This window comes from Plectropomus leopardus, chromosome 8, assembly GCF_026936395.1.
Source record: "Plectropomus leopardus strain MGB_pleo_1.0 chromosome 8, ASM2693639v1, whole genome shotgun sequence".
NCBI lineage: Eukaryota > Metazoa > Chordata > Actinopteri > Perciformes > Serranidae > Plectropomus > Plectropomus leopardus.
In genome coordinates this window covers 18754339-18766885 of record NC_142183.1, presented here as the reverse complement: position 1 = coordinate 18766885, position 12547 = coordinate 18754339, and the positions used below count along the sequence as shown (strand labels likewise).

General features: G+C 37.0%; 2 protein-coding genes across 3 annotated transcripts; both read left to right on the top strand.

Annotated features, from left to right (window-relative positions):
• The first annotated feature begins 467 nt into the window (after positions 1–467).
• ndufs8b (NADH:ubiquinone oxidoreductase core subunit S8b) lies at positions 468–6942 on the top strand. 2 transcript variants are annotated; one of them, XM_042492734.2, is made up of 7 exons: positions 468–589; positions 2735–2783; positions 2871–2930; positions 3034–3123; positions 4147–4319; positions 4853–4981; positions 6407–6942. In XM_042492734.2, the coding sequence occupies exons 2-7, from the start codon at positions 2735–2737 to the stop codon at positions 6536–6538; spliced, it is 633 nt and encodes a 210-aa protein (XP_042348668.2). In that variant the 5' UTR covers positions 468–589; the 3' UTR covers positions 6539–6942. The 2 variants fall into 2 exon arrangements, with proteins under 2 accessions (XP_042348668.2, XP_087937160.1); XM_088081034.1 differs by lacking the exon at positions 468–589 and adding an exon at positions 635–680.
• Positions 6943–8301: 1359 nt separating this feature from the next.
• On the top strand, positions 8302–11828 carry ran (RAN, member RAS oncogene family). Its single transcript, XM_042492737.2, has 7 exons — positions 8302–8401; positions 9318–9375; positions 9520–9604; positions 10575–10700; positions 10817–11004; positions 11102–11272; positions 11440–11828. Exons 2-7 carry the CDS (start codon positions 9331–9333, stop codon positions 11482–11484), a joined length of 660 nt encoding a protein of 219 aa, XP_042348671.1. The 5' UTR covers positions 8302–8401; positions 9318–9330; the 3' UTR covers positions 11485–11828.
• Positions 11829–12547: the final 719 nt, after the last annotated feature.

Genomic DNA, 12547 nt, shown 5'->3' with positions numbered 1-12547 from the left:
AAATGTGTTGTACATTGTATCAGAATGTACTTTTTTAAATTTCTGAACCCTACTTACTAGTTTTGCGCATTGTAGTGTAGCATAAGGCACATTTTTAGGTTTTTACACACTCAGCATATTATACACGTTTTATATTTTTTATATTTTGCATACTGGTTTTAAATTGCAGCGTAATGTACACTTCTTTTGATTTTTCAAAACCTTGCATACTATTTTTGCGCATATAATATGATTTTTAGATTTATACACACGTAACATACTCAACGTATTATATTATAGCCTACATATTTTACATTTTAAAATATTTGACATATACGGGTAGGAAATTGAAACATAATGCGCATTTTTTTTTAGAAAATATTTTTTGATTTTTAATACTTTTTTAAAATTCTCTGTATATCAGAGCGACTGTAACAAACCACAATTTCCCTCGGGGAATCAATAAAGTATTTCTGATTCTGCTTTAGGACTTCCTCGGAGGCAAGAGGTTGAAGTAAACGAGGAGCACCCGAATGCAACACAAATACAAGTGCGCAGTTCAGGGACCGCTGTCTGCTTGGTTGTTGCTCATCACAAACTTGTGACAAAGGTACGTCTAGAAAAAAGATACTTGTAACTTAAAGTCGATTTGGTTACTGTTTACAGCAATTTAAGCTTTCGGATATAGAGACCACGTTGAGGTAATTGAGTTGTTATTTGTATAGCCTATTTCCAAATTAGTCTAAATTAACCATAAATAATGACAGTGAAGTTAACTGTATCTGCAAGTCTGGGGTCACAATGTGGTCCTACTAAATATCTACCCTGTGAATAAATCTAAGTTTAAACCAAAAAACGTGTTTAAGGACACTGCGTTGTCATGTAATCAGAGCAACGTTATTTAATTTTGTAATGAGGCGTTCAAGTCTTCGCATAGACCATAAACACGGTTTCTAAAGGTTACTTTTAGCGTTAAGGATGCAAGGTTGAGGATCATGTAACAACCTGGATGCCAAACGTCGCAGTTATCGACACTAACGTCACACAGTTATATAGGCTTAACATTTCTACAGTCGAGTCAGCTGATCAAAATAGGCTATTTATTTCCTACAGATTGTTAATAATTGGTGTCACTTAAAGTTATGTTAAAACTCAAATTTGATTTAGTTTAAAGACATGACTGCATGGGTAACAATCTCTGAATAATCATGGATGCTCTCGAACCGTAAAAATAACTATATACTGGACTTGTTTCCATTTTTCCCATTGTGCCGGCATGCCCTGAATGTGTCACACCGCTGATGTAACAGCAGGGATTTGGGGCGCCAGATTAGAGGATGTGTTGTGTACTTGTTTGTGCCCATGAAAGTAAAACCTCCATGCTAATGCCTGGGGTGGTATGCATTTTTTTATTTTGACTAATAAAGTTTTATGAAAAAAATAAAAATACTGAAATAGAGGATGCAGGTGCCTCCCCTCCTTCCTCACCCTCCCTTGATTTCAGTGAGGAGCTTTTGTTTGGGTTGCATGAATGGAGGTTTCCAGTATTTACTGTATTGGGCAGGAGTGCCCAAAATTTTCTGAATGGGGGCCAGATTTGATAATGTGAAAATACCCAGGGGCCAGCTGCTTCCACATCATTTGGGCTATTTTTACTTTTTTTTTTTTGTTTTATCTTTCAGTGAAAATTCTTTAATGTTGACACTGCTGTAGGGTTGTGTAAGAATCTGGCGACACAAGTTGTGATACGATATATTGGGATATAATCCAATGCTCTAAGTAATTTGATACATTGTTGTTTTTTAAACTAATTTTATTCAAGACGAAACACTGATCACATACAACAGAAAATCCCTTGACAACAGAGCTCATTCAACATTTTCAATACAAATCAAAATTTTCCAGAGGGAAAAAGCATTCATTCAAGAGAATAGCACAAAGGAAAACACAAGAGAGAGAGAGGAAAAATCTAAGTTTGAGGAAAACTGTCCTAAAGAACTCTTCACCATATGCATAAAGTTGAGTTGAAAAAGTTTACTTTTTAATGCAGTCAGAGCATTAGGATCTGTATTCATCACAGCCCCTGTAACATGCTGAGAATATGTTAGGTTGGAACAGCATATCACTGAGGACAGATTACAGCACTGCTATCAAGCAGTCAGGATATTAAACTGTATCTATTCTCATAAACATTGTATCAATAACAAACAAAAAATCTGGATATTTGAGTGCATGATATTTTCCCACGTTCCACATTCGCAGCAACTTTTTTATAAAGTTCAGTGAAAATTTAAATTAAAAAAATGAATAAATAAAAATAGCTCCCTGAGGTTTTCCAGAGTAAAATTTCCTCACATGCTGATACTTTTTTTTTGCACGTATTGCAGACTGCCTTTCCTGGTGTTGGTTGAGCGTAATACACACAGTTTTTCATAAATTAATTTTATTGGCAATCATTAAAATAAAACGCTGATACAGATAATTGGCAAAATGCTAATCTGGCGACCCCAACCTGAACATGTAATCGGAGTGAAATAGGGGTTCTTGATGTATTGAACGTCCACAGTTACTGAAGTATTTTAAGTAGTAAGTAAGTAAGTAGTATTGTCAAGCAGCATATTTTTTCATTGAAATGTAGCAGAGAGACATAACAAGTTCCAATTGTCTCAAATTACCTGACTTCCTCCTTTATTTTTTAGTTCACTCCGATAGTTTAAACTAATTCAATATGCTTTGCACTGTTTTCTCTGCGCAGATGTCTACTACACTGAGTCTGCGTCTTCTCCACTGCTACTCAAAGCCAGGTACTACTGAAGCAGGTGTTATTGTAACAGTATTATCTGTAAGCACAACAGGAGAGCTCATATCATCACATTTCTGTGTATCTTCAGGCACATTTGGTCCTGGTGTCATTCGCCCATTCAGCCTCAGTGTGCAGCGAGAGGGCTACAGTAAGTGCTGCTACTAACCAAGAGCTACTCATTTATGGCAATTGAGCACATGTGTTTGACATGATCCAAACATTCACTCCTCTTTCCCTCCGTGCTCTTGTAGAGTATGTAAATGCGCAGGAAGTGCCAACAGACCTGAAGTCCATCACCGACCGGGCGGCCACAACCCTTCTCTGGACCGAACTCTTTAGAGGTCACATATACAGTGGTTGTTATGCAGATAACTTATGTCGTGTATAGGGTTAAAGGCCTAGTGTTATTTTACATTTTTCTTGAACCAACAACTTTTATTTTCCACTAAGATGTATTGTCTGTGTAGTCAAAGCCTGATAAAGCTAATAGATCTCCAAAAATTATTCAAAATACTAATGAGTCAAACCATGACATGTTCCATCCCACATACACCAGCCTTCTTTGCTATAAATACTCACTAGCACACCAAACATATATTAATTTGTTGCTGAAAATAGTCTTTTTAGTTTATTTAACTTTGACATAAAATCACACACAATCACAAAATGTCAAGGATGGCACAGTAAAGTCAAAGCCTCATAGTATTTACATTGTAGTTCTTGATAAAGAGGAAATACAGTGTGTAATACATCTTGTAAAAAGTCTTAAAAAGTCTATTTTTTATGAATATTGGGCCTTGAAAGTCATTAAATACTCTTAAATTTGAATTTGTGAGGTCTTAATTACCACAAACATTTTATTTTTATTGTATTTACCCATCTTTTAATTTAATTTTGTCAATATGAGTCAAGCTCTTCTGCATGCAAGTCCACATTTGTGATGTTATAAATCTTAAAACCCATCACTGAACCTAATAGTCATTTTCTTTATGTTTTGCACTTACCTGTAGGCAAAACGTAGGTTAACCGACCTCACTTTAATAAACATATTCCTACATAAAACCTATCTCTGCATGGGACTATGTGTACACTACATACGTTTATATTTACCTGCAGTGCTTGAATAAGAAAAACAATGATTTGTCTAACTTAATTAAAGTCCACATAAAATTAAGTATTTGCACTTATTATAAGAAACTTTAAAAAAACAAAGCTGTGAATTATATATGACTGAATGAGGTCAGAAATGGAAGTCTGTATGTACCAAGAGACAAACTAATGCATTGGTGGTTTCGGTCCTTTTTATTAATGAAAAATAGAATAATGAAGTGAGTCATTTATCTCTTTTTAACACCTTCCTCCAGGTTTGGCAATGACCATGAGTTACCTGTTTCGTGAACCTGCCACCATCAACTATCCATTTGAGAAGGGCCCTCTGTCGCCCCGCTTCCGTGGAGAGCACGCGCTCCGCCGCTATCCCAATGGAGAAGAGCGCTGCATCGCCTGTAAGCTGTGTGAGGCCATCTGCCCCGCTCAGGTGAACACTTTTAGGAACTATCATACATTATCAGCTGTTCTTCGGTGTACTCTCATATATCTTATACTCTCATCATTTTTGTCTTCACTTTCTATTAGTGGATGTGTATTCTCAGCTGTCCTCATTATAGGATGACCTTGTTTACTTTGAAGTGTCCTGCAGTTTTTTTAGGCAGCAGGGATGCTAGGAGGTATTAAAATTTAGCAAATAGCATGTTAAACCAATCTGTGCCTCTCAATACATCTGGGTATTTTTGGGGTGAAAAATGCACAGAAGTTAAGAAAATCGTCTTAAGTGTGTCTCCAAATTAATTTTTCTAATATTTGAACGCTACACACTTTTGTAATTATACCTACAGTACATTCTTTATGTTATTCTGATTTTATTTCTACAGACTAGTATTTTTATCTGTCTGTACTCAGTTAATCTTATAAGACCTGCTGCATAGACTGTGATTAAGTCGATGCTGAAATATGTGTCTGTCTCGTCTGACTTTGGTTTTGTCTCTTCCCTTTCCTCCCTGTGGAACTCAGGCTATTACCATCGAAGCTGAGACACGAGCTGATGGCAGCCGGAGAACTACACGCTACGACATTGATATGACAAAATGCATCTACTGTGGCTTTTGCCAGGAAGCCTGTCCTGTTGATGCTATTGTTGAGGTAAGAATGATCTTGTCCTGTGAACTGAATATTAGATTTTATGGAGCTGAAGCAAAGTGGCTGTTTGCACTGGCAGAACTGTATTTCTGCTACTTGAAATATATATTTAAAGAAGTATTTCACTGCTGGGAAGATGCTTCTTTGTTGTTGTTGTTTCGTAAAACAGGGCTGTCTGTGCAGTAGAAAGATGCAAAAAGTTTTGAAATTGGTGCTTTCGCGATCAGAGAAAACAGGGAAAATGGCTGTGGTATTCACTATTGCTCAAGAGGTAGAAAGCCTAAAACCACCAGAACATAATGTTTGGCATGGAACCGGTAAATGCTCTCGCAGGTAGGTGTTGTAATGCAAGTTTTTTGTGCGATAAAAATTTGGCACCAAATTTGTATCACAGTTAAACAGTAAGTTGAACTGTATTTCTGCTTGATCTAATTTTTGAGCATTTCTTTTTACAACACAAGGAACAGTTTTGCACCACTTCCTGTTCATAAATTCTCATATTACAGCTAAACAGTGCACTAAAATATGTTTCTGAAGACATTTTAGGAAATAGGCAATACAGAAACTGAATCTTGGTTCATATTTGACCAGCACTGCCTAGTTTTACTGTTTGATCTGAGTTTGAGAGATCCGCTTCTATATCAATCAATAAGTCAGTCAAATTTTATTTATACAGCACCTTTCAAACAAACCAAATGCAATTCAAAGTGCTTTATAGTTTGATTGAAGAAACAACAAACATGAACAAAAACAACATATAAAAAAAGCAAAAATAGATCTTAAAAATGGATTGAAAAATAAAAAAGACTAAGTATAAACCATAAAATAGTGACACTATATAGAAGCCAAACAAAAAAGGTAAGTTTTTAGTTTACGTTTAAAAGTATCAATAATATACTCTTTGTGTCTGTGATTGGCAAATGAGCAGGGAGAGCTGGGTGCTAGTAAAATAGCGGTAAGTTAGTAGTGGTCATTTACACACACTACTCACATTGTTCACACTGTTGCTACTCACATTGTTATGATGCATAGCTGGTTGAAAATCAACAAGGTATCCCTTCATTAAAAAGGAAGAGGTTTGTGCAAGGGAATCTTTGGGCAAATAAAATCAGTTTCACATTTGCATGCCCAGTATTTATTTCCTTTGCATACCAACACTAACAGAAAGTATACGACACTGTGGGCTTCAGTGTGCTTCAAACAATGTGCTTCTCAGATCATGACATTCAACAACATCTGACTTCCTTTCCGACCCACAAAGGGGAGGATTATTTATTTAATGTGGGGTATTATGCACTCAACCCACCTTCAGACAATATATGTAGAACATGAAACTGTATACCATCTGTATACAGTTATGCTTCATCATATGCACTAAACCACCTATAGATGTTTAATGTGTATTTTTTCCCTTGATTCCTCCCTCAGGGTCCAAACTTTGAATTTTCCACAGAGACCCATGAGGAGCTGCTCTACAACAAAGAGAAGCTTCTCAACAATGGAGACCTATGGGAGGCTGAGATAGCAGCCAACATAAAGGCAGACTACTTGTACAGATAAATCTGTACACAGCCAGCAAAGATGTGTCATACACGCAAATGATATAATCCTCCTTTGCATTAAAGATAATATTTTTAGCTTTAAATATATTCCAGTGAGTTACAAATGAGTAACGAAGCCTTGCAGCCTGAGATGTTTTTGTCAGAATTGAGAAAAAACATAAACACGCACAAATGTAATCATCCGTTCTGTGTTGTAACGATGGATGTTATTTATGTTTATTTTATAGCCTGTAACCACTATAGTCTATGCAAAGTCTGTGATGCAAAGTTTCCTGCTGCACTTAATTTAATCAAGTAAGATGTGCTTTTATAAAGACATTTCTGAAAAGAAGAATTTCTGAAAGAGTGTATTTATGTAATTTTGCTGAAGATACTGAAATAAATCCTGTTTTAAAACGCTAACCATTCATTCACCTGTCGCATTAAAGCTGGTGCTGAAACAATGAGTAGACTTATTGAGTAGTTGATTTAGTTAAGTCATTTATCAAGCAAAAATGCAAAATAATCTTTGGATCCAGCTGTAAAAATGTGGGCATTTTTGGCTTTTATCAGTTTTATATAATAATAATAATAATAATAATAATAATAATAATAATAATAATAATAAAACCTTTATTTATACAGCACCTTTAAAAATAGAGTTTACAAAGTGCTTTGACAAAGCAAAGCAAAGGCAAAATACTGAGGGGCAATATAACAAGAGAAGCCACATAGTAATGCCAAAATTTAGGACAGCTAAAAAATAAGGTAAAACTTAACAAGAAATAAGATGCAAAAACAAATCAGAAAAAAAGACGGATGATGATGAGAAATAGAGATAAAGACATTCCAGTATGTTTGCACCACCCCTTCCTCTCTCATAAATAAGATACAGTCCCTAAGTTAACATGATAAGAACTAACAGTGGCATTTTCCTTTAGTTTGTCATATGTATAAATCAAACAGTATGGTGTGAAACTATACTTTATTATCTCTGATGTTGGGTGTACAGGGGTTAGATTTCAGCATGTTTTCTAGACTTAAGGGTCTTTTTAAGACTATAAACAGTGGTGAATGTAACTAAGTACATTTACTCAAGTACTATACTTAAGTATAGTATTTAAGAAACCTGTACTTGAGTATTTTATTTTTATGTGACTTTATACTTTTACACCACTACTTTTTAGAAGGAAATATTGTTCTTGTCAATTCACTTCATTTAGATTCAGATTAAAAATTGTGCATAAAAAACACAAGAAGAGTTTAGAGAATATGTTTGCTCTAAATCGAATTAACAAACAGTACACACAAGCACAGCTGCAGCAATTAGCTGATTAATCATCAGTTGATTAATTTAATAAGTAATTTTTAAATGTTTTTTTTTCTTCCAATTTTGGTGTGTATGTGTGTGTTGTTATTTTAAATAATCTCAAGTTTATTTAAAATTTTGGATGCTTTTTCGATTTTTTAAAAATTTTTTTTCTTTCTTTCGTTTTTTCATAATTTGAGTGTTTGAGTTTTTTGGGTGTTTTCTTTTAAAAAAATATTTTTCTTTATTAGATACATCTACTTTTCATACCTAAAGTACATCTATCTGATTACACTTATTTGCTTTTACTACTGTTTTAGAATGCAGAAATGTTTACTTGTAACAGAGTATTTTTACAGGGTGGTATTGGAGGATCTGAATACTTCTTCCACCTCTGCCTCTGGAAGACATGCTGAATCATGATCCGTGAATACCATGGTGCATTTATTGAACTCAAATGCGTTTTTACCGCTGCGGTGATCACGTGATATGGGCGGAAACTGACTCATAGTCCACGCTGAATCTCCCGCGAACGCAGCCATTTAGCTCTTTTCTCTCTTTGCAGTGACACCGGTGAGTCTCTATATGCTTCTCTCACAGCGGGCCAGCCTATATTTCAACTTTGTGTTTATCAGGAAAGTCAGTTTAAACAAGGGGAAACTTTAAAGGTACGATTTGTGTCCATGCGGCGTTGCGGGTGTAACCATGTTAGGCTGGGGGAACTACATTGCGCCATTGATTTTCTTGCGCTAACGTTAGCCGTTAGCTCAGTGAAAAGAATGGCTTCCATGCTGCGCTAGCTAACAGGTTAGCAGGCAGAGCTATCCCTCATTTCACTGCTTTGTTCTTGAGACCCGCTAATATTTCTCCAATTAGATGTTTTCGCCTCTGTTGACCAAAACAAACTTGGATACCAGCTCGACGTGTGAAGTTTTTGTTCAAGTTGTTAGCCGGCTGCTACATGGAACACATTAGCTGCTCCGACAACGATTGTTCCAGTCGAACAAGAAAAAGTGCGGTCGCGCGACGTGTGGCGCACTCAAACTAGCGTTACTAGCCTGTTAGCTAGCTTGCAACCGCCTGCGTTGAAATCCTGTTACAGACGCTAGTTTATCATAGTTTGATTCAAATTCAGTGTGCTGCGTTATTTGTTTTTTTTTTCGTATTTGTCCAAACAGACACTGTGATTTGAAGTTATACAGACTTTTACATAACGTAACGTTGGCTACACGTTAACGTGTCGGAACGTTAGCTTGTATGGAAAACGCTAGAATTGGTTATCGCTAGGTAACAGACAGTGCAGCAAAACTGTTTACCAAACTGCGTCAAAATAAACAGTTAACAGTGACCGTAGCCCCGTAACTTTGGTTATTTAATGCCAGATAAGGTAATCGCTAACACCGCTGTCTTATTGCTGATTGTCTAAGTTAGCAGTCAGGATGATGACGGAGAGCGTGCTAACCATCCCGCCTTGTTTTGTTTAACTTAGAAAAATCGCAACCATGGCGGACTCAATGGCACAGTGTATACCGGTGGCGGTGTTCAAGGTAAGTGTGTTATATGTAATGTCACCTAAATGCTATAGTATGTGTTGCGCAGAGTATTATACTTTGGGTAGCTAGCTGTGCTAACGTTTAATGTGACGAACCAGTACCAACCAGTCTGAACTAACTGCTGTCTCCTGCTTACAGTTGGTCTTAGTAGGGGATGGAGGCACCGGGAAAACGACTTTTGTGAAGAGGCACATCACAGGAGAGTTTGAGAAGAAATATGTCGGTGAGTAACTGTTGCCTCCATGTTACAAATTGAATGACAAAAAAGAAAAAAAAATACTTAGAAACGTTGCACTGACTTAAAATCCCAACCATTATGCTTCATCATATGCACTAAACCATAAGGTTAAGTTAATCATCAATTAGATGGGCCAGATTAAACGTGAGCTGTGGGCTCCTATTCAGTCCCCCTGCTTTCTGATCTGTCAGTAGTGGTGTGCATTTTAGCTCATAAATAATACATTTCATCAGAGATTTGCCAAACTAGGTCTGAGAGCATTTCAAACATTGTCCCCATTACACATTTTGTCCACCAGAGAGCACTGCCAAGTCTGCTTTTCAATAGAGAAAAATAAGACATCCACAACTTGTTTGGTTACAGTGTTATGGTGGTAAATCATTGTTCTTTTTGCTTATAAATGTCTATAAAATTCTATAAGATCACTGCTTACAGTTTGATTCTCCAGTGGTTCTCAACCAGTGGTCTGGAGACCAAAAATGGTCCTCAAGCGAGTAATGAGGGATCCCCAGGAAAAAGGGCAGTTGCTTTAGAATAAAATCTATTTTGTCATTGCATAAAACAGTGTAACAGTAGAGCATCTCCCTGAGTGTGGAGTGTAGGTTAAAAACAAAAACTAAGGTGCTAAAATAGATATCAAAAAATATTTAACACATACAGACATAATTGTTTTCTCTACTTAATTCATGATCAAAGTAAGCCCCATTTTGAGTAAGAGTGACTATTCTGATCAGAGGTTTTACTTCCTCCACATTTGCTCCAATGTAGATAAGATCTAATTCAGAAAGGCAATATAGAGAGCTGTGCAATTTCAACAAAAAATGCGATTTCAATTCTGCAAGTACTAATTAATGTTAATTATTCTCATTTGTTTGCAAATACAAAACAAAGCAAAACAAAAAAATAGTTTGATCATATTTTCCACCCTTCATATATTCTGTCTTTGTTATTCTAGCTACTCTGGGAGTAGAGGTGCACCCGCTGATGTTCCACACCAATAGAGGAATGATCAAGTACAATGTGTGGGACACAGCTGGTCAGGAGAAGTTTGGAGGCCTGAGAGACGGATACTATATTCAAGGTGCTCTTCACAAACCTTTTTATGCCGTTCAAGTTATCAAACCATGATCAAGTCTGCACAGTCTCTATAGATTTGAAGTGAATGGTGTGTTAAGCGTTTCCTGCTCCCCTCCACAGCTCAGTGTGCTATCATCATGTTTGACGTCACCTCTCGAGTCACCTATAAGAACGTGCCCAACTGGCATCGTGACCTAGTGCGTGTCTGTGAGAACATTCCCATCGTCCTTTGTGGCAACAAGGTGGACATCAAAGACAGGAAAGTCAAAGCCAAGAGCATTGTGTTTCACCGCAAGAAGAACCTACAGGTAATAACTGTGCTCACAAAATGATTGTCTTAGTGTTCGTCCTGTGCGTTATATGGAGCGTGGTCTGAACTGTCGTTTTGAAATGCTCTGTCCCCAGTACTACGACATTTCTGCCAAGAGTAACTACAACTTTGAGAAACCTTTCCTGTGGCTAGCAAGAAAGTTGATCGGCGATCCCAACCTGGAGTTTGTGGCAATGCCTGCCCTCGCTCCCCCAGAGGTCCAAATGGACCCGTCCCTCGCTGCAAAGTATGAAGAAGAGCTTCAAGTGAGTATAACCATACAGGTGCAATGTCTTGATTAGGTGACTGTAGTTTATTTTAAGCTAGCAGCTTCTTTACCCGAGCTGTATATTTAAAAAAAAGTAAAACTCAGCAGGGCACTGATTTACACTGGGACTCTAAAGATGTATCTGTTCTCTCTCCGACTGTCCAGGTTGCATCACAAACAGCACTCCCAGATGAAGAAGATGACCTCTAACCTGTTACCTGAATTTTCCCCTCTCTCTCTCACCCCCAGACGTGGACAGGAAGTTGTCGGAGTTTTGCCCCCCTCCCTTTACTGTAAAATCCCTTTTCAGATTTTTTATTTTTGAATTTTTTTGTTTGTTTTAAAACTAAGAAAAAAAACTTGGTGAAAAAGTTGTGGTTCTAATTTCACTGTATAAGACACACCCGCCCTAGTGTTGTCGTTGGCATGGCAACATGCTACTCTTCATCATCGAGCACCCTCCACTGCACTTGCCCAGCTCACATAATGCTGTTGTACGGTGTACTGGAAACACTAAGGGGAGTAAACTTTGAATAAAAACATTCTCAATATAACATGTCTGCTTGTTGATTTCCTTCAACAGCAGTGATCCCAGAGTCATAGGGACACTTTAAAGTTTCAAGAGACCTTTTCATGAATGACACTTGATGTCTCATGGTAGGAAACAGATGGGCATTAAGAATAAACTTACTGATGACTGTTGTATTAAAGTGACCTGGTAAGCTGAAATGGAGGCAGTGAACTGGATTTGATCAATCAGAACTATTAAGATATTTACAATTGTGATTTTCCTCTGGTGACATGTCAAATGTCTTGTGAAAAGGTCTATTGCCATGCAGTTGTCCTTAATTGCAACATTGTGTAAAATGTGGAAAAATCTAATTATAATCTCGCATTATTAGTGATATACATGTATAAAAATAGTAGAGATAATCCCTAATTGTATAAAAATGTGAAGTAAATATATCGCTCAAGTCTAGTCAACATTGTATTTGGTCTATGCATGATATTTCAAAACCTGGGCAAACTGCTTCAAAACTATCTGGATGAACAATGAGCTCTATAATGGCCGCAATTTTGTTCAACTTACCCTTTAACAAAAGTCAGTGATCGCATGATCCACTGGCATTCAGGTGAGAAAATGACATGCACTGTAAGAGTTAAGGCTGTAGCACAAACTTCACAAGGCCGGCAGGACTTACCCAGGGTCCCAAAATGTCTTGTGGACACAGTATCAACAGCATGTCATGCAGTATGTCACATTTGTAGCCCT

Excerpts from the sequence above, each read along its gene's own strand:
- ndufs8b (XM_042492734.2), top strand. The coding sequence starts at position 2,735 with ATGTCTACTACACTGAGTCTGCGTCTTCTCCACTGCTACTCAAAGCCA. Across the intron at positions 2,784-2,870 it reads CCACTGCTACTCAAAGCCAG|GCACATTTGGTCCTGGTGTC; the intron begins GTACTACTGAAG and ends GTGTATCTTCAG. Across the intron at positions 3,124-4,146 it reads CTGGACCGAACTCTTTAGAG|GTTTGGCAATGACCATGAGT; the intron begins GTCACATATACA and ends ACCTTCCTCCAG.
- ran (XM_042492737.2), top strand. The coding sequence starts at position 9,331 with ATGGCGGACTCAATGGCACAGTGTATACCGGTGGCGGTGTTCAAG. Across the intron at positions 9,376-9,519 it reads TACCGGTGGCGGTGTTCAAG|TTGGTCTTAGTAGGGGATGG; the intron begins GTAAGTGTGTTA and ends TCCTGCTTACAG. Across the intron at positions 11,273-11,439 it reads AGTATGAAGAAGAGCTTCAA|GTTGCATCACAAACAGCACT; the intron begins GTGAGTATAACC and ends CCGACTGTCCAG.